The following is a 27,214-nucleotide window of genomic DNA, read 5'->3' as shown; positions in this document are numbered from 1 at the left end:
GATGGAGAAGACCAGTCCCCACCATGGAGGTGGCTCTGTTAATGTTGTCCCCATGTACAGGGAGCTGCAGTAAAACCCAACGAGAAAGCCAAAAGAACATGTTGGGACTTTTTCACTCCCTGAGAACTAACATCACTTCCCAGGACAGGTCTCATGGCTGGCAAACAGCTTTTCAGTGGGAAACACACAAAAACCATCTTTTCCCTGCAGAAGACACCTACAACGCATACTTTGCCTTAATCCTCCATTTCCTCCCTTCCTTTCGCACCACTCTCATTAGTTGCAGGATGACTGTTGCCCCTGTTGGGTTGAGCTTCTGTTTGTTTGTCCTATTTAAAAACAAACAAACACTTTTTGGTCTTTTACCCTAAAAAAAGCACCACCGCTTCCATAGTGTTCCTAAATCCAACCCAGCCACCCCAGGGCTGAGCCTGGAGCCTTCCTCCTCCCACGCCATCCTCTCCCCAGGGCTCTGAGGCGGTCTCTTTTCTTGCACCCAAGGGAGCAGCTGCTGCTTTGCATAGATTTCTGATTCTCTTCTGTGCTCTTCAGGGCTGTAAATAGATATTTTAGGGCACAGCCCTTCCCAGTCAGGTAGCATCAAATTGGAAGCACTGCCACCATAAATAACACCGCTGCGACCGGGGCTCTTCCAACAGAGTGCGACTATAATTGGAATAAAAGTCCTTAAGTGAACATGATTTAATATCAGAGACACTGAACACTTCAGGTCAAAACTAAAATGGATATTTTTCTTCTCCCCCTGTAGGCAAAGCCTCGTTTTTGTTTTCTTTCGTTGTTGCAGGCTGTTTCCATGACGGTGCGTTAAACACTTATTAATTTCTCAGCCAAAGCCCCACCATTCAGATTTATGACGGCGGGTGTTTTATGAACTATCCGCTGCACAATCATATTTTGTAAATCTACATTCCACAAACATCACTTTGCTTGAAGTAAAGCTTCACACTCAGCTAGGCCGCGAGCTCAACAATGCCCTCATTTTTAATCAGTCACCTGTTTCTCATTTTAAGTTTATCACACTTGAAAAAATACTATAATTTCTAGAGTTGTAAAGAAACCTACAAACTTTGGTCTCAGAAATTTCATTTCGAAGGCATTAACTCATTTTGAAAGTCCCTTGGCTATTTAAGGTGTAGAGTTTCCATTAACAGAATAAACTCCGTGGAGTATGGAGCATAATGTTCTTATGGAAAACAGTCCCTTCCCCTAATTATTTAGTCTAGCAGGGAATGAAAATAATTAAGTCTCAAAATTCCCCTTAGAGTGGAGGGGGGACAAGGAGGAAAGCAGCAGCTACTGAAGGGAGTGGAGTGGCGATGGCTGGAGGTGGGCATGAGCAGCATTAAGGTTTAAAGTGACAGCTCCACGCCATCCAGGGCAGCTTTGGATCCTACCATAGCACAAGAGCTCTGGAATTCTCTCTTCTTCCCAAGTGTTGCCATCAAGGATCAAATTTAAGGTTGTTGCTTGCAATTCAAATGAAATTACAGCACCAAAAAGGCAATTAGCGGCTGCTGGCACTGAGGTTCTGCACATCCAGTGCTCATCTCAATACAGCTAAGGAGCTGAAATTAAAAAATAATTGAATAGCTTGGGCTGGGAGGATCCTTAAGGGTCACAGACCAGATGCTTTGCTTATAGAACCACAGAATGGTTTGAATTGGAAAGGACCTCTAAGGGCCATCAGGTCCCACTCCCTGCACTGAGCAGGGACACTCACAGCTCCATCAGTGCTCAGAGCCCCATCCAGCCTGACCGTGGGTGTCTGCAGGGATGGGGCACCACCACCTCTCTGGGCACCCTGTGCCATTCCTCACCACCCTTGGCATAAAGAACTTCTTCCTTATATTCAATCCAAATCTCCCCTCTTTTATTTTGAGACCACTTCCCTTTGTCCTGTCACAACAGACCCTGCTAAAGAGTCTGTCCTGCTCTCCAACTGTTCTCACACCGCATTGTTCCCCATTATATCCACAGTTTCATCTGGGTGGATGGGGGTGCAGGAGGGACCCGCTTCAGTGAGCCTAAAATCCAGCAGGGAAATGGCATTTCTGAAATGCAGGAATGAAGCCCCAGCAAGGCAGGGAGGGAGCCCAGCCTGAGCAGAACGAATTGCAGGAGCAGAAGGGGCTGCCAGAGCTGCTGTGAGAGCACCAGCCGTGAAAGCCAGAAGTGTAAACTCAGCAGAATTGGGATGGGGCATAAAAAACTTAAAGAAAAAGAAGCAAACAATCAGTTTTCCATATGCAGGGGAAATGCGAGCAGCAAACAACAATGGAAGAAGCATAAATAACTACCAGTGACTAACTCACATCCTCACACCTTCCCATTGCACCTGGGTACAACGCAGGGATGCCAGCACAGGTATTGGGGTTGGCCCACTCAAACCAGAAACGTGAGCAGCAAGCAGGGTTAAGTGGTGTGCTGGACTCCAGGCTGGGCCAAAAGGAGCATTTGTAAATTGTTATTTTTATTTCAAGCCACCCAAAAATACACTCGGCCCATGAAAAGCTTTTAAAGCAAAAGTAATGCCAGAGCAAAGGCAGCTGACACATAAAACCAGCGCTGGATCCTGATCTTTTCCTACTATAAACTAGCTGCTAAGGAGTGAAAACAGAGTCTGAGCATTGGTTAGAGCAAAGTACTGCATGAATCAAAGCCCTGTTTGCTGAGATATAGAGCACTGTGTGCAGCACACAGCATCATGCTGCTCTGTCACCACTGACCTGCCCGTGCCCCTTGTATGCTGGGCAGTCACTATCCTATAAATGCTAACAAAGAGAAAGATTTGCTTTGTTTTCATTTTAAATGCCTGAAAATACAATTTCCTCACCTGTCACAGAGCACAGTAAAAATTTATAAGGTTTTTATGTGTTTTTTTATCACCACTGATGCCAGAACATACAAAAGAGACGCAGCCCTTTGTGGCAAAGCCCTGAAAGATGTGATGCACATTGGATTTCTGAGCTGCTGTGATGTTTGTAGTTCCAGCCACAGTGAGGAACGGGAGCAGCACTGCTGGCCCTGGGCAATAAACAGCTCTGGGATTATGGAGAGCTTCTGTCACTGCCGAGCTCTGCTCACCACCAGCTGCCACCAGCTGGTGCCCATGTCTGGCTGCTGGCACCAGGGGACACCCAGCTCCAACTGGGGGCTCTGACACAAGGGCAGCACCACACAGATCTCCAGCACTTTGTACCCCACCACGATCCCCCAAATGCTCCCCAAAGGAGTCCTGCAGGTCCCAGTGCAGCCCTCTCCCAGCCAAGCAGAGCTAAGATCCTTCCATAAACACTATTAAAGCTGTATCCATCCATGGCAAGGGACATGCTGGTGTCTCCCAGCACGCCTTTTGGAGCAGCAGTTATCACAGTGTCCTCAAGAAATCTCCTGGGCTGCAGCCAGGATGTAGTTATTTGTGTGCATAACCCACAGCCCAAGGAGCCGTGGCACAAACCGATGGCAAACCTGGACAACAGAGCCAGATTTAGGGGAATGCCAGCATGCAGGGAGGGCTGCACTGAGAAATTGGGCTCTGAAAAGGGAATCCATACAAAATCCCAAGTAACTGCTCTTACAGCAGTCTCAGCTCCTGTCTTTGGAGGAAGAGCGTCACCATCAGCCTGCAGCAATGCTCTGATGGGGCACTGGTGCTGCATGAGACCATTCTGGCTGCCTGGGAAACCTCAGAAATGTGTTTATAAGAGATCCTCAGATCCAATGGTGGGACACTCACTGGTGTTCCAAGCTGTGTATCTGTTGGTTGTGGTCTTTATGTATACATACATACATACAATCTCAACATCTATTGAATGCCATATCCAAAGAAAGCACTTTAGTAAAAGGTGGAAAGAAATTCTTAATATCTAAATTAGAAAAGCAGCCTCCCCATAGAAGATCTGGGGGACACACAGCTTTAAAGCTGAAAAGCCCAGCTCTGTTTCATAAAGGAAGCTCACTTCACATGGTGCTGGGAACCTTAATCCCTGTTTGCAATGCATCTTAAAAGCCCCAAATGGAAAACATGAGCATGAGCATACTATTACTCGAGTTGATCCAAAATTCCCTTAAAATATTTTTTCAGCTAAAAATAACTTCATCAACAAAACAGACACTTTTTGTGAAAAACTGCCTTTTGTAGAAAACCTTGGGGTTTTCATCTGTGCTTTGCACTTGCTGATGTTTGCTTTGTCACTGAAAACGCAAACAATTCCAAGACAAGTGTCAACAAAAACAATTCTTCTTGCAGGACTGTTTCATCTTTGAAGTATCCCAATGGGCTGCTGGAAAGGGTATTTTTCATCTGACCTTGCAAAGAGATCATGGCAAAAAATCTGAGGCTGTGGGGCAGGAAACCACCGTGGTAGGTAGGATCCATGTCCAAGAGAAGCAGTGCTGGGCGCTGGAAAAGGGCCAGCCCCACATCTCCTGTCCCCCATCACGGTGCTGAGCACCAAATCTCCATGGAGACCTGTTATTAAAATTGCCCTATTAAATACCACCCGCGTGGCATCAAATACAAAGAGCAATCAACCAACAGGGATGGTGACTCAACCACCTCCCTGGGCAGCCTGTTCCAATGCCCAACTGCTCTTTCAGAGAAGAAATTTCTTCTGATATCCAACCCGAAATGCCCCAGCACAACTTGAGGCTATCACTGTTCATCTTATCTCTGGTTACTGGGAGACCAACCCCCACCTTGCTCCAACCTTCTTTCCAGTTGGAGCACTCATGCTGAATGCATGGCCCAGGTGTTTTCTATCAACAAGCTTGCCCCAAGCACTTACCGTGGGGGATCCTTGCCTGCAAATGGGTTCGTTGCCATCAGGGACAAGGCCTCTTCTTCCTGGGCCAGCAGCTTGCCTGCCAGGTGGATGATCCACTCATTCTGCTCATAGGTCTGGAAGAAAAAGGATGAAATACAGATGTTAGGCACCTCTGAGCTTCAATTACAATTAAACATGTCTGTGTGATCTCTGGGCAGGGAGTATAATCGGTGCAATGGCAAATGAGAGATTTGCTGGTGCTGCACGATCAGATCATGCAGACTCCAAAACCTCAAGGCTGAGACACGCTGAGAATTCATCCATCACTTTAAAACACGTCGCTTTCCTTGCTTTGTTATCAGACAAATAACAGAAGGAAGTGAATTCTCTATTCCTGGATTCTCCGCTACCCGTCTACTTCCAACATCTGTGCCATGTCCTTTTATCCTGCTACCACTGAAACCGAATATATCAGCCCTAGAATGCTGCACCCCCCCGTTGAGCTGCCAATTTTGATTCCATATTTACCTCCCTCCATGAATGAGAGCATCTCACCCCCCGCAGAAATTCTTGGTGAGGCTCCATAAAAAGCATTTCCCCTTCTGGTGACTTTCAGTGCCTCATATGCAGTTTTTTAACGTGCACCTAACTGGATTTTTTAATGCAAGCAGTAGGGGACACTGTGGGAAAGCTAAACCCAGCATCTGTACCTGCGAGACCGTGACTAATGCAGACCATCAATGCAAAGTTACTCAGCAAATCTTTTAGAATGGCAGAGTTTGTTATTTCCGTTGCTACAGGAAACAGAGGAGAGAGAAAGGAGATGCAAAGCCCCAAATTCTGGAGGGAAGCTCCATCAAGCTGCAGTGCTACCTCACAGGGTTTCTGACCTGCGCTCATCACAAGCTAAGAGGAAAGCCTCAGATATTTCAGCCTACAGCTTTGTAGAAAGTTTCCTACTAGCAGTGCTACAAGGAACCTGTGGGTGAGAAACCAAAGCCGTATGGAGCACCTCAACTCTTCAGAGCCTGCTGCAAACCCACAGGGCTCAGCAATGGCAGAATGGACTCCATGGTTTGCCGGGCCTCCAAACTGTTAATTAGTGGCTCCATGCACACGAGAGTCGGACTTCTGGTTTGTAAAGTGTTTTCCTTGTAAAATTTACAGCATGTCTGGCCCCAGCAAGGTCTGCGGTGAGAAATTTCCACCCGGCGCGGCTCCCCCGGCACCACGGCCTGGATACGGTGCGATGCTGGGAGCAGTGGGAGCAGGGCTGTGCTCATGTCTGTGCTGCTTAACTCATTACCCTGTAAAGCGATATGATGGTGAAGGGGGGAAAGAAGGAGCCCAGGTGATTTGAGCTCCATCCAGAGCAGCATCACAGAGGTGATAGTTCCTCTTTGCGGCTCTGCTGGGAGCAGATCCTGCGTGCTGAACTGCTGTACCTATCTGTGATATTTAGGATGGGAAAGACTCACCTGGCACTGAGTAAAAACAGAAGAGAGTCAAGGCTTGAACCACCGAAAGCATTAAATACACGACACTAAGGTGTGCATGGTGGGTCCATCTTTTGATTTTGGATCTTTGTCAGTGGAAATCCTACAGCATCCCTGCCTGTTTTAGGTGGAAAAGCCAAAGGCAAAGCACACCCCCACCCCAAGCAGCTCCCTACTGTTGTTGGGACAGGAACACTGACACCGGGACTAGCACACAACACCAGCATCAACCCAAACAAAGGCATAAGAAGAGCAGCTTCAACCCAAACAAAGGCATAAGAAGAGCAGCTCCCTGAACCAGGCTTTAGGCAGAACACATTATTGGAACCGGATTTGCTCCCTTCCCCCATCTGTACATTGCTGCAGCCTCCCCATCACTGTACTGCACCCATACTTAGCAACCACTTCTATTCTCCAACTTCTGTGTCATGATTTCTATCATCCAGCCTCTCCATCTTCACATTTTACCAGTGTATAAACACAGAATTTTCACCTTGAATGCATTCATTTGCATACAGATGTATTTAATAACTCGACAGGACTTTAAGCCCAATCACCAACACTGCAGCAGCAGTAGCAACAAAATTCTGCAGAGATAATGTACAAGAGAATAAAATAATCACAAAAAACACATTAAAAAACCACACAGCGCTACGGGGAACATGTTCCCAACTGAAATAATAATAAGAACAACCCTTTTCCTCCAGGTTTAATTGGTCATTTAATGGAAAAGGACTGTGGATTAGCGTGGCATTTTATTGAATCTCAGTCCTGGCACAGGCGTACAGGAGGAGGTAACTCTGAGATGCACATGTGGAAACAGCTGGAAACTTGGCACTGGAGCCCTGCATTATGATTTTGCATGGTTGGGAGCTCTGCATGTTCTCACATCGGGTGGATGGCGGGGGAGTTTGCATTTCCATGCTGTTGTAAGGGGCATTTCTGGCACCACAGCCTACTCATTTTGGGGATGCAAAGCAGTGACTCCACCACCACCCGGGATGTTTTCACCCAACACTCACATTTCTGCTTACACTGATGCTTAGGAGTGACCTCAGTAGTCACTATATGGAGAAGCTGAGCTATCAGCTGGAGCAATGAACCATATCCCACAGAAAGAACAGCATAACCAACACAGGGCTTTGCTTTCCTAGAACTCCATCTCAGTGCCTGCTGCCATCCTGCTACCCAAGAGGATTAACCAAGGAAGGCTGAAGGCTACACCACGTTCCACCACCTCCCATGGTCAGATTCCATCACTTCCCGTTACCTTCCCCCTCATCCTAGGAGATCCCTAAAGAGACAAACCATTAGTACTGTTCTCACCCTATCATTTAAATGGGCAGTTCCCCCAACCCCACCAAGAGGCACCCCATAAGATGCTCAAGGAAGCATCCCTGAAGGAAGCCAACCAACCCCAGTTAAACAAAGAATAGAATTCCTACATTCTACAAATAGACCAAAACCACCTGAATGTGGCAATGGAAAATAGAAGTGAATCGAGGTCTGTGTTTTTAGGAGACGAAAGAAAGGAAATGTAAAAGGCTGTGTGTGCTAAGCATGAGGTTTGGGTTTTACTGCCCTGCACACACCTCCTTCTGCACACTGCTGCCATGCAGTGTTTTCCTGTAGCCTCCTGGTTGGATGACCCAGCTCCCCTGTCCTGCACCAAGCTCTGTCCTGCTGCTCACATTTCTGTTCTCCCTTTGGGAGTCAGCTGAGTTGCGCCCATAAACTTACCCATCACATCTGGCAAACACACCTTTCTCCTACGTGCCCCACAGTTGCTGTTATTCTGCAGCAGAGCGTGCCAGTTCAGAGGGCCATTAGGACACAGCGACGTGCAATCTGAACAGCACGCTGGGATCCCGTGCCCCGCACTCAATTAACACAAGGTAACACAATTCCCAATTTGCTTCTTCACAAATACATGAAACAAAGTGATCTGAATTTTAGCTGCATCCCCTCTGCACAGACCGTCCCGACACTCGGATACTGCTGGAGTCACTTCAAGGTATAACACAACAGAACAAGCTTTAACAAACAATACTGAGATGGCGCTGGGCTTGTTATTTTCCGACTGGTTATGATCTGATGAGCAGCACAAGCATGTTTCTGCACTGGCCAGATGCAGACCCCACTATGGAGAGCTTACACAATCTAAACAGAAGAAATACCCTTCATGCCACAGGAAGGAGAGAAGAAACCCTTGGATTTTTCATTATTTAGAGCACTGAAGGCTTTCTGCTGCTGCCCAATGGTGAAGAACACATCTTGTTCTCCAAACAAGGCGCTTCTGCCAAGCCCAAGGCGTCCTGCTACCAGGAAAAGCGACCAACTCAAAGCCCCTGGACTATGAGCAGTATTTTGTTTTCTGGTTGTTAATTCTGACCGATGCTGAACCCACAGTAGGATGCAGCAGATCTGCCCATAGTGTTGCCTGTATTAGTAGCACAGCACAGCTCCATTCGGGGTTGTGGAGATGGGGCCCCTTACAAGCACCCACCAGAAGTGGTAAGTCAGATAATTACAGGAGCGTCGTCATCAGCTGGAGGGCACACAACACTTAAACAATCTCTTTCTAGCAAAATAAGGACCTGTGCACTAAAACAACCAGGAGCAGATGCTGCCATTGCACTTGCCATTGCATGAGCATGCAGAGCTGTTCTCATGGTTGCTGTGGGACCAGGATTCTGTAGGTCCCTCTGTTGTACCCATGTCAATCAGCTGCATCCTTCCCAAATTAGGATGCTTGGCTTAGGAGGGGGCTCTCCACTTCTATCTGCTCAGACCCAGACCTGCATCCCCACCAGGGGGCTTTTAGACCTCTTCCTCCATTGTAAATGGCACATTGTATCTAAGTAATAAAATTAGCATCACAAACATTGCCTCCTGGAAGATAACACCACATTACATTACTTATAATCAAGGCACTATGGTAATTAGCACCCAACTGCTAATTGCAGCTCAGAGCAGGGCAGCACTGATCCTGCAGCTACAGCCAAGGTGGGAGCTGTGCAGGAGGATGGTGTCGTATGTCAAGCAGTGATGAGGTGCAAAGAGGAACCTGTCAGGAGCAGCACAAAGGGATGGTAAATATCTTCCCCCCCCCCAAACTCCCTGGGCTTTCCTGCAGCCTGTCAGAGTGGGATATGGCAGGTCCTTAAGTAACTGCCTCCAGCACCAACCCCGTGACGGCAGCAAACAGCAGGGTGAAAAAATCCAGAACTTCTAAAAACAAATTAAACCTAATCCAGAGGCTGAAGGAACTTGGTTTTATGGACTCCATAAACTACTGTATGGGCTTTGTGAAACTCACCCGGCTGCACAAACTTCTGCTGGGCTTTTGGCTTCTGGTTCCTCATCCTTCTCATCACCTTGCCAGACTTGATCTGAGCAGTGAGCAATGGGGCAGCCAACAGAGTTCTGGGCTGCATCAGCAGAGGGGTGGCAGTGGGGCAGGGAGAGGACTGTCCCCTGATTCTGCTCTGCCCTTGTCTAGTCCTGGGGTCCCTGGCATGGAGAGCTGTGGAAAGGATCCAGAGGAGGGCAGGAGGATGCTCAGAGGCTGCAGCACCTCCCCTATTGGAACAGAAGGGGATCCAAGGGTGTTCAAGCCTGGAGGCTCCATGGAGGTCTCACTGCAGCCTTCCAGTACTTGAAATGAACTTATAAACAGGAGAAGAGTGACTTCATACAGGGGCAGATAATGACAGGACAGGGGGGGCATGGCTTTAAACTAAAAGAGGGGAGATTTAGGTCAGATGTTAGGGGGAAATTCTTTACCGAGCTGCAGTGGGAGGCCATGTGAACAGCCATGTCTTGCTATGGAAAGGATCCATGGCCTTGTAGCAACCTCAAAGCAGGAAGGGACAGCACACAGGGGGGACACACACCTCCTGTGCACGAGCACTAATTACTGCTAATCAGTCGGTGCAGACAGACACCTTTGCATGTGCACACCCCAACAGCCCCCAGGCTGATAGGTGCACTTCAGGGAACCTCTTGGTGCATTATAAAAATAATCATAAAGATGCAAATGAAGCTGCGTTATTTCCGCTTCCTGCTCGTCCCCAGGCTGCCCCATACATCACTGTCACTCAGCAAACAGCCACTGCCTGCTGACAGACAGGGCTGGTGTGTGGCAATGTCTCTCAGCACCAGCACAGCAGCACTTGCCATGATGCTGCAGTGTCAGTGCCTTGTGCTTATTTGATCTCCTTCAGCCCTGGGCATTCTGATCTGGTGGGGGGCATCCAGACCATGGCACGGGGTTGGGCTGAGGGGCTGTGAGGTCCATTCTAACCCAACCATGCTGTGATTCCATGGTGGAGCCCTCCTGAAAAGCAAGAAGCTTTAAACCAACAGCTACAACTTCTGCATCGTCATTTAGTGCTGAGCAATACTGCTGGCCAGAGCTTTAACCTTTGCTGTCTCCTTGCTGAGGGATAACCATACCTAATGCAGATTAAATGAAATTCCAGCGCACAAAAAAAAACCCCATAGCCAAAGAGCGATAGTTATGTCATCACCGAGGAATCTAAAAGGCGCCTAAATGAAAATACCACAAAGAAAAAACAGTGAAGTTTGGGGCAGGGGGAGAGCAAGAGGAAGAGTGGCAGGAAGGGACATGAAAACAAAGGGAGAGATGGGGCTGCCCACACCGCTGCGGTGAGCCCCAGCTTTGTAACACCCATTTTACGTTACATAGTCATGCCATTTTGCATGTAAAAGGCTGTAGGATGTTAACAAATTAATTTACAATAATCCCCCTCTTCTCTTCCTTGATGGAGAGCCATTACCTGCCTGTGGGTGCCAGTGAGGATGCCACGTCACTATGCAGGACAGAGAGCACTGGCTGCTCACTGTGCCATCAGGGACAGGCATTATCTCCATCTCTTAAACTCTTGTTATTGCTGAGTAACAATTAAGAAGCCTCACTTAACATTTCCAAGAGCTTCGTTACACCAGCAGCAGACATCCTTAAGGAATACAACTTTTTTTTAAACATAATTAACTTAAGCTGAGGCTTCAAATATCCACCCCCTGCCCCAAACACGTTGTAAATTCACATGGATTGCTTTCCCTGGTCCAGAGGATGTGCACGTACCTGGAAGGCCGCGAACCACATCAGCCAGTCCAGGCGGTAGTGGTAGGGTGAGATGAAGCATGGCCGTCGCCATAGGTCCCCAGGCTTGCACTTGAAGTCAAACTCCTGCCAGACAGCAGCGGGGTCATTGGGGTCTGGGCTGGACGTTCCCTGAAGGATGACTTCAGTTCTCTCCTTGGTGATGCTGCAGAACACAACACCAGGTCTGTTATTTGTCTCAAATCAAGGGTAGATGTGGCACTTAGGGACACTGTTTAAGGGACGTGGTGGTGATTGGAGTTGGTGATCTTATGGGTCTTTTCTCATCCTGTGATTCTATGACCTTCTTTCTCTTCTTGGGCCAACTTTTCTCTCTGACATAGAATCACCGGATAGTTTCAGTTGGAAAGGACCTCTAAAGGCAGCCTGGTCCCATTCCCTGCACTGAGCAGGGACACCCACAGCTCCATCAGCGCTCACAGCCCCATCCAGCCTGACCATGGGCACCTGAAGGGTCTCCCAGAGCCCTCACTTCCACAGTGGTCACAAGAGAGATCTTACAGAGCTATTCCTCAGCAAGAGGAGGAGGTTCTGTTTGAACTGCTGCAAATCAAGGAAAACAGAAAGGATAATAATAATAATAAAAAGCCTCCCAAACCTAGTAGACATTTTGAAACTGTGTTAAAAAGCACCCAACCTTATGGCAGGTCATGCACATTCCCTCTGCTGCTGGGCTTGACTTTCTCTGCACAGCAAGGTGCAGCACAGTTCAGATGGCAAACTATCCAGGCCATGCTAAGCCCACATGAAAACACAACTGTGTAGTTTCCAATTACCCGGCAGCGACGCTCATCTACACAGCAGAGCTGATTGACTCTCCCTTATCCAAACTGTGCAGCTCCTGACACCCACTTTCATTTTTCACCCCTTTGGTCCTTCCTCCTTCAGCCCTAAAACTGAAACACACAGGCACCACCTTCTCCCTTGACGCCTCCCAGCGATAGATGCCTACAGCCACAGAACACTGCGCATCTCAGCTTATAATTGTTACCTCCGTTTAATAGATTTCTGGGTTCTCCAGCCAAGTTCCATATTATACACTGGGCTGAGTTATGAGCCGTGGCCAGCTGCCCAATGGTTAGAAACATGCTGTAAATCAGGGACACCAAATTACTAATAAAAGTATGTTCCTACTGTGTGATTCAAAATATGTCAAGTTTCACATAATCGTATATTCATTATAAGCTGCAATCCTCTTTTTATTGGTTTACATAGGCTGGAATTACAAACATATTACAGCAGCATTTCATCACATGCTCTTTAGGTTCTGGTAACTGCTGAAGCAGAAACCATAGACTGAAGAAGAACAACAACCCAAAGAAAACAGCCTCCCGTAGCTTCATCACTCCAGCCTTCAAAGAGGTTCAGGGGTTATTTCTCTCTCCCAAAAAAATGGAGAAACTTCAGTGTTTTCCATCACCTTGTAGTGCCTGTATTTTTAATTATGGGTTTTTGTGGTTTTTTCCCCTCGAGTTTGTTATTTTTTCTATAACGTCTGCTGTTCAAAACACTGGAGAAAACAACCCACCCATGTGATGTCCTGCAGGAGGGCCCTGCTCCTCCCCATCCTGATGCTCTCATAAAAGCCCAATTAAAGCCTGATTACTGCTGCTCCTCCTGCAGGACCTGCCCACAGCCCACCAACCTGGAGCAGCCCCTGGGGAAGGGAGGCAGCAGCACAGCCAAACCCAAAGGTGTGTGCAGAGAGAACTGGCCCTGTTGTCACCTCAGTGGTGGCACATAAGCCACTCTGCTCATTCTGCCTTGCTGCCGCGCTCTTTGCCCTGCATCCCCCACAACTGCAAGCTTTCAGGATAAGGCTGCCTAACCCCTTTGGCTAGCTCTCCATAAGCACAAGGTGTTTCTCAGCATTTTCACAGGTGTTTTGATCAAGAAGAGGCCGAGGGACAGCACATACCATGGACTGCAGGTTGCCTAAGCCTGCCAGCCCATGCCCCAAAACCCAGACTCAGGTTACTAATATAGGTAAAGATGCTTCCCCTGCCCAGCCTCACCTCACAGCCCTCAGTGGGATTTCCTGAGCTGACAGCAGCAGTCAGACTGCTGGGCCTGTCCTCTCCATCTGTCTTTCTGTCTTGCTCTTTTTTTTTTTTGGAGCCCATTTATACTTTCGTCTCCGCAGTTTCCTGTAGCAATGAATTCCCCAAGTCACTCGTTGGAAAAAAAACACTTCCTTTTGTTGGCCTTAAATCTGCTACCCAACAGCTTATGTGAATATTTACATGAGGGACAGCGAACACGCGCACGGGAAGAGAAGTTCACCATAAATAAAGTGGGCTGGTGATGGTGAGGAGTATCCACTGGATGAACTCTCTTATATGGATATTTTCATCCCTCTACTACATTTGCTCCATCAGTATAATGAGCTCGCTAAAAGTAGCTCAAAGAAAACAAATTATAATTCAGTGGGAAAGAAACCTGTTCCTTCTTGTCTTTCTCTCTCTCTCATAAACAGATATTCCAAGTCTATGGCTACTGGAAAGATTTCTGTTTGGATTTAAGGCTATTGGACCACACTTCACGCTGCTGACAGCGGAGAGCTGTACAACCCTGCTGGAAAGCAGCTCAATGGAGAAGGACCTGGGAGTCCTGGTGGCTCACAGTCACCTTGTTGGCCAATAGTGTGCCCTGCTGGCCAAGAAGGCTAATGGGACCCTGAGGGACATTGCACAGTGAGGCCAGCAGGTGAGGGAGGTGCTCCTCCCCTCTGTCTCACCTGGGGAGGCCACATCTGGAGCACTGCATCCAGTGATGGGCTCCCCAGTCCAAGGCAGACAGGGAACTACTGGAGAGAACCAAGAGGTCTACAGAGATGGTGGAGGCCTGAAGCAGCTCATGAAGGGGAAGGGCTGAGAGCCCCAGGGCTGTTCAGTCTGGGTAGGAGAGGGATCTCATCATATGCTCGGTAATATGAGGAGCAGCCTCATAAGCAAGAGCCACGGCATGGTGTGGATGTGTTGAGGGTTGGACTTGATCTTAGAGACCTTTTCCAATAATTTCATAATGATTCTATTAAATATCTAAAGGGTGGGAGTCAAGAGGATGGGGCCAGGCTCTTTTTGGCGGTGCCCAGCTACAGGACAAGGGGCACAAACTGGAACACAGGAAGCTCCAAGACAAGTTTCTTCACTGTGAGGGTGGCAGAGCCCTGGAACAAGCTGCCCAGGGAGATGGTGGAGTTCCCTTCTTTGGAGATATCCAAAACCCACCTGGATGTGTCCCTGTGCAACCTGCTCTGGGGAACTTGCCTCAGGGAGAAGCAGGACTGGATGGACTCCAGAGATCCCTTCCAACCCCTATGGTTCTGTGATTCTGCAACGTGCCATTAAAATGCAATACCTTCCAAAAGCTCCGTAGGTGTTGACTATCCTGAGGGGGTTGAAGGATGTATTCATGACCTGTCTGGAGCTGAGCAGGTTGATGACGACAGGCACGCTGAGGTAGGCGATCAGGAGCCCAAAGGAGATGTTCACCACCCTGCGGATGTGGTATCCTGGAGGGGACATGAGAACAGAGCAGAGGGATGTGAATGCTGCCCACAGCCAACCCTGCCCTGCAGCCAGGAGCAAACAGCCGGTGCTGCTGCCAGCTGCTATCGCTGAGGAGATCTGCCTTTCTCTAAATAGTCTGAGAAAGGGCTAAAAAGAAAAATGTCTAAAATGTGAGATTAATCATTGCCTCGGAAGGGGGGAAAGAACACAGCTGGCACCCACACCTTGCTCAGCACCGCCTCCTACATCCAGCTCCCACCACCCAGGCTCATTTCTGCCTTCCCTTCTCTGCCCTCACCCAGACCCAGCTCCTCCCTGTGTGGTTCCCTACCCCTTACCATTAATGCAGGAGCTGCACTCTGTTTGGCTGTGCTGCGTTCACGTGGCATTTGGAGTTAAAGGAGAAACCTGCTGCAATCAGACAAATAAGCAGCGGTGACCTCTGAAGGGCTCCAATGTTTATGGTTGCTTTTAATTTGTTTAACATTAACAGCCAACGGATCAGACTCAAAGCAATAGCGCGCAGCTTTCCCCTTATCTCTGCAGGAGAGGGATGTTTATTTGAACCCCTCTCAGAAGCTATTAATAATTGTTTAGTCTGAGAACATTTCTGGAACAGCACTGGATTTGGAAAGGAGCTCACCAAGATGCCCCCCCTCACTCTGCACCACTGTGGGGTTCTTGGGCAGCATTTGGTCTCTTTAGTGAACTCTGTAACTGCAAGCAAGGATCAGGCTCAGCCCCAGAGCACCACACAACCCCTTAACTGTGACCCAGCTCCACAAATCAGTTTTTGGCCCTTTGCACTGCTTGTCCTCCACCTCCCGCAGCTAAAAGGCTCACAGGATCCTGCCTTTCTCAGTTCTGATGCTGCAACTGTCACCGTGCCTACAGGGTGACAGCAACGTGGGCACAGAAGGAAAAGGGCTTACTACAGGAGAATGCAGCGAGGATGGAGCAAGACTTGGGAAAGGCCATGAGCCAACAGGGTCTGGATGAGCAGACAGGAGCCAAGCACTAGTGGTGGGAATTGAAGCTCCCAGTGGGAAATATACACGAGGATGTGGCCAGATCCTGTTAAACCAGGTCACAAGTGGGACACCCTCCTGTCTTCTGCTCTCGTGACCCAGGGGTGAGAGCTCCTCTGCGCCTCTTGCCACACAGCCCATCGGTGCCAGCTCAACAGCCTCTGCTTTGCTAGCAGGAAAACATGCAGAAACCCAAATTCACACAGAATATTTATTCCTACTACTTTAAAATCCCCCCCCCCCAACTTCTTTTTTCCTCCCCTTTTTTAAATTCCAGCACAGGGACCCATTTACAATCCAATCCCAGCAAAATATGTAATATAGGACACAGAACGCTTCATGAAGCTGTATCAGCCTTATGGGAAGCCCTGCCTCTGGCCAATAAGCTGCATTTCTTGGTACAGGGGAAAGGACTAGAGACAGATGCTTTGTCTTGTTGACATTTTTCACTCTTCTGACAGATGTTCAGCATGTTTAAAAATGAGCATCTGTGATTGTTGTTGATATTACAGGCAATTTGTCGCTTATAAGCGGTTTACAAATATATGCTACAAATAAAACTGTACATCTGTTACACAGCCCCATGAAAAAATACCCCAGCGCTGCTTATGCATCTCTTGGAACCAGGCTGTTTGAAACCTCCCTCCAGAGGGAAGCATCACAGCCACATGAATCCCTGTTGGTAAGCTACAAACCCCCTTGTATTTGCTTTCTTGTGTTCGTGCTATGAACAGGAGTTCACCTCCACCCCACTTCATGGGAATCTGGGATGCTTTGGGGCAATTCCTTCCCCATAGGCACAGCCAAGAGCAGCTGCTCTGCTCTCCTTCTCCAAGCAGGATGTTGAGCTCTCTTTTCAGTTAGTGAAGGAGCTGCTGGCCCCACAGCAGATCAATAACCAGTTCTGCTCTTCCTGGAAGTCCAGCCCCATGCTCAGTTACTTATGCTCTGATGACTGTGATCTCCTTGCACCAAAACTGCACTGGATGTTTCATCTTTGACTTTAAATAGTCATAATAAAATAGACCACAAGTGAAATGGTGCAATTCTGCATTGCTTATTTCAAGCTGGAGTCTGATGTTGGCTGGTGGGCATAAAGTCAGGACCCCAGCTGCACTCCTTATGCAGGCAACACTGTACCTGCTCTGGGACATGCCCTCTAGTGGCACCACCGTGGCAGAGGTTTACAACCCAGCTGCTGGCTTTGCACACATCTGTCAGGAATGCAACTCTCAAACAATATTCACATCCCAGACAGAACCATCTAGGGGGCAGAATTTTCACCCTGCCCACTCACATCTGTTCCAGAAAGAGAGAACAGGACAGAAAGCTTTTGAGATAAAAACACCTCACACGTCTTTGCCACTTTTCTCTCCCCAGGAAGAACTCACCGAGCCCTGCAGGGGGCTGCTTACTGCTGCCCTGCAGCTGCAGCACACGCTCCTTCACCCCTCCATGCCCAGAGCTGAACAGGAAGGCCAGGCTGCGGTCATCAAAGCAGGCGATGCTGGGCACGATGGTCAGCCAGTTGAGGAAGCTCAGGTTCCCACTGATGATCAGCAGCACCTAAAGTGGAAAGAAGGAAGCAGACTGTGCTGAAGGGTTTGGAAGATGCTCCACAGCTCTCACCTCTTTGGGGATTTGCTGAATGTAACTCCCTTAAAAACAGCTCTGGTAACACCTGGATTGGTTCTGGTCCTGCATCCAGCCTGCATCCAGCACTGGTGTTTAGGTAGCCCTAAACACACAACAGCAACCAAAGCTCTGCCCCTGGGCTGAGCTAGTGCTCCTCTACCAGGGGAACCCAAGTGCAAGCGTACTGCAATGAGAAAGCAGCACAACAAGACCCCTGCCCATTGCACAGCTTTGGGACAGGTGACCCAGACAAGCCTCACCACACCATGCCCTGGCACTAAGGAAAGCAGAACTCCTCCTGCTCCCAACCCCACACAGCAACAAGGGCTCATTCATCATCCCCAAGATGCCCACGTATCCATGAGATCAACAGTTCTGAAACCCTTCAAGAGGAAATATTGGACCTTCTAATTAAAGAGCAACTTAAAAAAAAAAAAAGAAGAAGCTTCTATATTTAAAGAGGCATTTTTAATTTTAGCTTTTACTGCTCATTTATGAGTTTTCATGTGTAAGGAGGAGAAAGTGGAAAAATCTGTGAGCCTTTGGAGGAGTCTCCGTAAATATTTGTGCACATTGGAAAAAAGACCTTTTGTAGGCACCCATCACTTTTTCTTGCTATTACAATGACTTGAAAATCAGACTGAACCTTCTTGCACCAGAGTTCTCCTGCAAATCCTAATGAGTGCACGGCAGTAATGGTTGGGCACAGCCCATTTGGCATTGGCCATGAATCACATCTTCGCAGCATATGGCTTCATTTTGCAGCTTTCCCTCAGCTGCATGATGTCACTTCCTTGCCGTTTCCAACCATGAGCTGCAGTGAAGATGCAGCCCAACTTCTGCTCAAGGTACACTCCAACCTCCCCCCCCAGAGCCTTTAATTGCAGTCCCATACACTGAGCACACAGAACAATTGCTGGTATCTCCTCTGCAGCACCCAGTTCCTATTGCAAGCAAACCATGCACACAAGTCTCCATATGCAAAAGCAATTTCTCCAAGCACAGTGCAGAGATTTTTGCTCCTTGCAATGCCCCACATGCCACAAAGCCTCCTTCCATCCTACCTGCCCCACTGAGTTCCTAAAGGCAGCAGCCAGACCCATAAGGATGCTGAGAACTGGCTGACCCAAAACTCCTTGCCTTGCCAGCACAACAGCCACCAGCCCAACCCTCTTCCTTGCCAGGGTCTCGCTCTCTTGCCATCAAGTGGGAACACGCTGCAAGCAATGCAGGGTGCTGGCATGTGGCAGAGTATAGGAACCCACACACAGAGACAAGAAAAGCAGCTGATGACTGCTTAGGGCTATTTCAGTTTTGAGACTGATTTGGATTCCTGTCCCATTAGTCACATTACATAGGATTTAGCCCTGGCTCTGCTAATTAACTAGCTGCCCTTCAGACAAATTAAAACAAAAAGGAAGAAAATAAGAAAGAGAAGAAAGTCCCATCATCTTATCCACAAAAAATGAGGATATAAAACTGACTTCATGCATTACATACTGAAAAATAATGTTCTGATGTAATAAAGCCATTTACTTTGCAGACTTCAGAGCAACTAATGAAGACTTCCCACCTTCCAGCTGGGCTGAAAGCTGTAACTCTGATTGGTACCACAATTACTCTATTTAAAGAGCGCTTCTCCATTACACAGCTGAGCTTTATCCTCCCGTGAACTGCTCACCCATGATTTTTAGTGCATGTGGTCAAGACTTTTCAAGACAGCAGGAACAACAATGGCCCAGCAGCAGGGACCATGCTGCTGCCAAATCAGCATCACCACTGCCTGCCCTCAGTCTCCCATCAGTGAAGTGATGGAGAATTCTGAGCACTGTGGACATGTGAATGCTCTGCAGAGGAAACCCACTGAGGTGACCCAATGACCTGACCCAAGGAGAACTGGACCCAACTGGGAATTGGACTAGATGACCTTTAAAGGTCCCTTTCCAACTCAAACAATTCTATGATTCTATGAACTGTAGGCAGCTGGAGACTCAAGGGAAACACCAGATGACTGCTGGTGAGCTGAAGACCATCACAAACTTCCAACTTCCCCTGCAAAGCACTCCTTTGAGTCTGCCTTCTTAACATATGCGAAACCCCATAATGAACACCAAAAAGCTACATCCCAAATGGTGAGCCCTTGGCTGAACTCTGGGATACCATGAAGGCTGCAATGTGTTTTATGCACATTCCTTCCCACTACGCTTGGCTTTCAGCAAGACATCTCTTTCTGAACAGAGCTCTTCTGGGATTCATGGGGAGCAAGGGCTCCATGGGAGCTCCACAGGCTTTAGGGATTACCCCAGACTTGTTATCAGGATTCTGTCATACATAACATGAGGAGGCTCTACTGCAACACAGACCAGCATGGTTTGGATTTATTAGACCCTTTGCTAAGAGACAGTTCCTGTTCTGAAGAAACTTAAATCTGAAAGTACAAGACAACTCAAAATTAGAATTTACTACAGCTGTGTAACAGGAAGGGAAGAATTTCAGCACTTCAACAAGTCTCTCCAGAGACATCATCTTACAGAAACTCATTCAAGATCACCTAAGGACTCCTGCAGCAGAGCCCAGAATAGAACCCAAATCTCCCAATTACAAATTCAATGTCTGAATTACAAAATTACAAGTCCCCCAAAACACCTACACACCCAAATGCTAATCCCCTATGGCTTCCTATGGTTTATCCCATGCACTTGCCCAGCATGCCCTTTCCTCCCCTTGAAGAGGCTCATTTTTGTGTACCCGGTGTCCTGTTGGGGCCGCATGCTTGAAAATAAGAGGTGGCCACCCAGCGTACAATTCCACAATCCAAACATCACTCACATGCACAGTTTTGGTCTGAAGACTTTCAGCTTGCGTTGTACTGCAAAGATGAACAAGTTCCAATAAAAATGACAACGAGTAAATGTTAAAAACCGTATCATTTATGTCCCTTTGAGGCTGGCACTTAAAAAAACAAAACAACAGTGATTTACAAGTTACAGTTTCCAAAAGCCCTGGCAAGACTCTGCAACAGCAGATCTACATCATCCCAAAAAATGACCCACATCATCCTAAAAAGTGAGAGATCTGACCAATTGCGGTAACAAAAGTCCTGACTGTTACCGAGTAAAAACAAAAATAAATTAACTTATTTATCCTGAGTTGGACAATTATCCACAACGATGAGGGGGAAGAAAGCATTTAAATCTGAATTACCCACACATGTTGGGTCTTGAACGTAACATGTTGTACTCAGAAGAGTAAATACGCTCTGCGTTCCCCCTGTGACCCGTACGCGGTTTAGCTTTCAGTTCAATACATGTTAATCAGCCTGCATTCATTAGCACACTTCTCACTTAGCCACTTTGTTAGCGAGCCCTGATGCTTTTTTTCCATCTGATTTGCCTTGCACAATCGCAGCAATATCAAGAAAAATCAGCCTCCACTTTGCCACTTCTGCAGAGGATCGCTTTACAGCTTCGCACCGAGTGACTGGGTGGTCCAGCAGAGGCTTTGCTCAGTAGTGATTCACCTCTTTATTGCTTGGAAGTCAGAAGCAAGATATCTTATTTCCACCAGCCCTTAAAAGCAAGGGATTCAAAAATAATATAGATTTGGCGATTTCTGGTCTGTGGGTGGAACCACGAACCCAACACGTTTTTAGCCGCAGCTCTCCCAGCCGTGGACCAGAAGGCACAGTAATGCTACCCCTGCCCAAGGGGGAATGCAATGACTCCCAGAGCTCTGCGCAAATAAACCCCAATGGCACTCCTGCTTGGAAGTCAATGACCAGGAGAACAGTTCTTTATGACAATGATGTCCAACCAGTGTTCCACAGTGCAGGATGCAGGTGGTGGCTGTGAGATCTGTCCAGCCAACATTAAGGCTGAAGCTCTGCTGAGCAACCGCTGCCTTCTGCTGTACCTTGGGGTCAGAGGATCCCCTGAGATTCCAACCAGTGCTTGCTTTGGTTGACAGTTACCATTTACCCAACCCTTCATCTTCACTGTGAGACATCCTTAGTCTCTGCACCCTGCTCTCCTTGCAGCAGCAAAGCAGAGCTGGGCTGGTTCCCACCTGCTCTCAGGGATGTTGCAGCCTATCCGCAGAACAACTCATGGCAATATGGTCAAAGATCTCCAAGAAGGGAAACAAAGAACATACGCATCTAGTGCTGGGTGTTTTGGGGCACATCTCAAGCTTCCCAAGATATTATTCCCCCCATGTGCAGAGCACTCAAACTCCTGGGAATCAGAATCATGGAATGAGTTGCAGCATGTTTGGGTCGGAAGGGAGCTTAAAGCCCAGCCACTTCCAACACTCTACTGTGTGCTGGCTGCCCCCCACCAGCTCAGGCTGCCTAGAACCCACCCATGGCACTGGGCACCTCCTAGGATGTTTCACCCAGACTCCTCTGGCCAACAGCACCGGGGCCTCACCACCCTCTCAGTGAGGAATTTCCCTTGCAACATTTGACTTGAATCTCTTCTCTTTTAGTTTAAAACAATTCTCTCTCATCCTATCACTACCAGGCCATATAAAAAGTCACTCTCCAACTTGTTTCTGAGCTCCTTCTGAATACCAAAAGCCCACATGGGGGCCCTTCTCTTTTCTCTATAGCAGAGATGCTGCAGCCTCCAAAAGTCTTCACATCATCCTCTTGATCCATTCCATCAGCTCCAGGAGTCACAGAGCACAGCAGCGTTGCTGCTCCATCGCTGATGTGTGCAGCAACCACAGCCCATGCTCAGTGCATCATGGCCACACCAAACCAGGCACATCTCCACTTTCCCACCTCTCCATGGAGAACAGGCGGTGCTCTCCCAGCTCCATTCCAATTCCTGTTTACCAAGTGTCCTTCTCTTGCTGGACAACATCTAAACGTGCCATTATAACAAACAGATGGCATCAACCCCTGTGGTGATTTTTAGAAAATTTTTTATTAAAGCACAGTATTAATCACGGTAATTGGGTAGGAACTTTAAGGTTATAAAACTACAGCATGTCTAATGAGCGAGCTCCTTATAGGAGGAACTGAGGTTTTTAATCTAATAATGTCAGTTTTATGGATTATGACTGGAGTTTTATGAAGTGTGATATGAAATACTGTGGATTCATGGCTCTCGCTGGATTAATTTGGAAAAGTAGTTTTCCTGGTTCTAGGCCCAAAAACAATTATTCCTTACATTTCTGTCCCCTGCACTGTTACCAAACCCCTCTGTCAGAAAATGGGCACCTACACCCATAACTTTTTTACAGGTTAGACTTCTTTGTTTGGCTGGTTTTTACTTTTTAAAATCACAGATTGTTACGAACATGCAGTAGGTATGAGAAGCTCAGATTCTCTGCAGCAGACTGGATGCTGATACAGAAGGAACAACAACGGGCTGCACCACCACTGCATGCGGTTGAGGGCTGTTAAGTAACAGGCACAGAAGAGCAAGAATTGAGGTGCCCATGAAGAGTATAATTTTTAAGAGAGGAAAACAGCCCCAAAGGTTCAGGAAGAAGAGGCCTCAGAAAACTGTCCAGCCTTTTCTGCTGGACCAGGATAACGCTGTAAGAGTGAACCTGCCTCTTCCCAGAAGCCCAGCTTAATGATGGATCCAGAACTACAGTACCTTGGTTCCTACAGGTCCCCACGGTCACTCCTTGTAATGCTATAATGGGATGAAAAGTACCACAATAGTAGCAAGGTGACAAAGTTTCCAACCACAGCAAATAAGAACAAGCCCAAACACAGCAGCCCCCCCAAAAAAAAAGAAAGAAAAGAGCTGCTTACCTTCAGAAGGCCTCAGGTAAGTAAAAATATCCAGCAAAATACCCTCACCTCCACTGCCAACCCTTAAATGAGGTCTGGGAAGGGATGGATCCTGGCTGCACCCCTCCCAGTCACTCAGGTGCCCTGCATTGCATTGCATGCACCTGAGCTCCCCTGGGTTGGCCCTGCCTTCCCATCAGGTGCTCAGTCACTGTTTCAGGCTGTCACTTAGCATTTCTGCTACACAGATGGACCAGCTCAGCAGGTCAGGACAACGAAGACCTCTCTATCTTCTGGACATGCCACTGGACCTCTAAAACCTAAGGCTGCTCCTCACTGAACTTTCATGTCACCAAGAATAGCTTAGTTGTAAAGCCAGGCTTTAGGGCTCTATGAAGCCATATATCTATTTGAAGCAAAGATGAGCCACGTTCCCTGGACAGCAGCTGCACTCACTGCAGCAGGACCAACTGGCCCCCATCCTTTCTCCAACTGAGCATGCTGCAGCTCTACAGCTACCTGCTCCTCTTCCACCAGCAGCCAACCTCCTGTTCATACAACAGCCTGAAACCCAGAGCACCGAAAGCTGGTCCTTCCTGGAAGAGACAAGGAGGACAAGCCTCAAAAGGCATATTTGGTTTTCATGTGCCTCCAGTTACTTGCGTAGCGTGAAAACACAGCCTCCCACAAAGAAAAACAGGCTATCATTTCCCCATCTGGTTCCAGTTTGAAAAATACTTATATATGTAGTTTTTCCCAACAGTTATTGTAGGCACGGGCAAAAAATTCCCATTAAATGACAACAGCAAGAACATTTAATTTTCCCCTATTATTAATTTAATCTCTTGTTAACTTCTTAACTCATTATTTGCAGGAGGACTTAATCTCTGCTTTGCAGAGCGCAGAAAAAATACAAAGGAAATAATTACCTCAAGTCCACTTGCTCTGCTTTATACAGCAGAGAAAACAGCTTTGTGAATCCCAGAGAAATTCAGAAAGCTATCAGGAGGACCAGGAGAGAAAGGAGCAAAGGGAGCAGTGCCAGTAAGACCAGACAGAGCAGCGTGGCTTGCCTTCAGTTTACTTTTGGACAGGGGCTGCATTAGGTGATCTCAGCTTAGCGCACATTACGAAGCGCAGCCCACGTGCGTTTCTGTTTTTTTCTTTAAACACAACCTGCTCCTGCTTTCCCAGCAGAGAAAAGCCAGTAAGTGAATCACCCCGAGCAAGGGCACGGCGTGGGCTGCGCTCTCGCTGCAAGCACCTCCAACTTCCTCCGCCAAGCAATTCTGACAACCAAGATAGATGAGTTCATGCCTTTTTCTTTCCTTCGCAAACACAGGGCTCAAATAGCCCCTGAGCGTTTTCTAAGCTCCAAACACAGCACTCTCCCTTTCGCCATCCATTACCTGCTGGGAGCACACCTAACCTCAGGGCACCAGGCACCCCTCAGACATCTCTGCCAACAATTCCATCAGCCAAAAAGGGCAGAAACAGCTCCTCAGCTCACTGGGAATATCGCAGAGTCAGGAAACAGCCCAAATTTGCGATCCCAAACATGACTTCATAGGCAGAGGCTGCGTGTTTCCTTCCCACAAGATGACAGGAGGGAACCCACATATTATTACCACATTTAATACAGAAATAAGACAATAATAAACCTCAAGCTGTGCCTTGCACAGTTGCACAAATGCTGTGCACCTCCAGTTGGTGAGACCAGGATTTATGCCTAAAAAAGAGGTAAATAGTTATAATACGTACGAATACCCAACAGTTTGGCAGAACCCCATAACTTATAAACGTCTAATGCAAATACTGATGAATATAAACTCAGTACATACACACAAATGGAGCCCTGCAGCAAACCCAACTAAAACCTGTCCGTGAGCCAGGGCAGATTTTGATGCGTTCCAAATTGTGCTGTAAAGGTTCTGCAGCCCCCACTCTCGGCACCTGCTCTGAAGTTACAAACAGAACTGTACGAAAGCAATTGGGAACCCAAACCTTCCCACTCGTGTGACAGACGTGACGTTTGTTCCTCATCTCTGTGCAAGGCAATATCAATGCTTCAATCCATGCACGCTTTAATCTACAGCCGTATGAACCACCTACTGCAGTTCCCGCTGCTGATGGGATCTGAGGGCAGAACGTTTCTAGGAAGAAGCACAACTTCCAGACTTCCATTTTAAAATGGGGCAGGAGAGAACAAGAGGAGCGATGGTGTCCCTGCACATGGCCCTACCCAACAGCCTCACAGCAGAATGTGCCCTGAGCTCAGCACACGGCCCATCCAGGACCGGTGCATGGGAGGGAAGCCCAGTGCCAAAGGGTTAAGTTAAACAAGTGTCTTTTATCGATGGTGAAGCACAAGGACTTGGACAAGTTTGCTTTTCTGTTCTAGGAAATTTTATACATTTAACTCAATTACCAAAGGACTGTGTGTGAATTTGGGATCGGTTGCTTGCTTTGGGTCTGAAACACAACCTGCCTCCTGTCCTGACCCGTGGAGCTGGGATGCCTCTGAATTTCTGACTTTGACACATTTATTCTGCTCTGCAGCTTTATTATGTAAAGTACCTCTCAGTGTTGCTCCATCCATCGCCTCTTTCGCTGCAGGCTACAGCGTTCCCCATTAATCCATTACAGGCTAAATCACTGCTGAAGGAGTGTTTACGCAGAGTGTTGGAACGATGTGAAATGAAAGAATAATTTTACAGAAGGAAGGAATTTTTTGCTACTCTGCTCTGAATTATCAACATCTTTCCATCCCTGACGGTAAAGTTACTTCCTAAAGGGGGAAGCTGTCAAAGATACCCAATGGCAGAAACCTTTCAGGACCTCATCTCACTGAAGGCCAAAGAGCAACAACAAGCAACAAACCCCAGCCAGCGTTCCATCAGCATCTTACAGGCAGAGGACCCATCTCAGCTAATTCCTTCCTGATTTTACTCTAATTTGCTCCAGAAAGCTGATTTGAGTGGCAGGTTCTGCTGGGAGGAAGGAGGGCCTTGCCAGGGGTGATGACGAGTCCTTCAGGTCTCGGACAGAGTTCCTGCATAGAAGAACCGATTGGTTTGCACCAGCATGAGATCATGATCTGGCCCTGATTCAGTCCTGAGAAAACCGTATGAGCATGTAATTATGGGGCCTTGTGTGGACACTGAAACAGGACGCAAACCCGAGTTCCTGATTACTCATGGTCATAAAGGAGACCGTGGAATTTTCTGCTGAGCGGGGTGCAGGAGGTCCAAACTCCAGCACCCAGCCAGGATGAGGCAGTGGGAGCACAGCACCCACAGACCCCACAGAAGCGCAGAGCTCTGCATGGCTTTGGGTCATGCTTTAGGATTCATCCACATGACAACAACAGCGCCGTGCAAAAGCAAGAGAATTGTTACTGCAGAGCATGCCTGGATTTCTTCACTCAGCGCTCACACAGCGCTCGCTCCGATTAGCTCATTTCATCAATAAAGTCAAACAGCACGTTAAAAAAGTCCTACATCTATTAATGGTCCAAGCATTTCACTAACCAGCTCCGTCCTGCTCATTAAAAGTGGTTATATAGCCCACATTGAGCTGAAGTCCAGCCCCAGTGCTGTCTCCAGATGAGTTGTGCTGGATGGGGACTGCGGGCTCTGCTGGTGCAGGATGAGCAGTGGGGAGAAACACTTCCAATCTGAATTGGAGCGCCTATCAAAATGGGATGTGGGACAGACTCAGATCTGGGCACCTTCCCCAGGAAGCCAAGTCTACCCTGCTGCTCTACGGCAGCGTGAGCAGCTCTAACCTTGTACTCAGCTCTGCCGCTGCTGGAGGCACTCCAACACGAGATAAAGCAAGGCAAGTAAGCTGGAAGCT

At 47.8% G+C, this 27,214-nt stretch overlaps 1 protein-coding gene across 7 annotated transcripts in view; it reads right to left on the bottom strand.

Annotated features, from left to right (window-relative positions):
* LMF1 (lipase maturation factor 1) overlaps positions 1–27,214 on the bottom strand; it is a 175,225-nt gene that overhangs the window by 27,646 nt on the left and 120,365 nt on the right. For all 7 annotated transcript variants that reach the window (XM_072349084.1, XM_072349078.1, XM_072349077.1 and 4 more), the window contains 4 exons: positions 17,364–17,538; positions 14,793–14,946; positions 11,394–11,577; positions 4,809–4,921 (listed from right to left, as the gene is read on the bottom strand). In XM_072349084.1, coding sequence (XP_072205185.1) covers positions 4,809–4,921; positions 11,394–11,577; positions 14,793–14,946; positions 17,364–17,538 — 626 coding nt within the window. The remainder of the gene's footprint in view (positions 1–4,808; positions 4,922–11,393; positions 11,578–14,792; positions 14,947–17,363; positions 17,539–27,214) is intronic.

Source organism: Excalfactoria chinensis, chromosome 14, assembly GCF_039878825.1.
Source record: "Excalfactoria chinensis isolate bCotChi1 chromosome 14, bCotChi1.hap2, whole genome shotgun sequence".
Classification (NCBI taxonomy): domain Eukaryota; kingdom Metazoa; phylum Chordata; class Aves; order Galliformes; family Phasianidae; genus Excalfactoria; species Excalfactoria chinensis.
The sequence above is the reverse complement of the archived record's forward strand: the minus strand, read 5'-3'. Positions and strand labels throughout refer to the sequence as shown.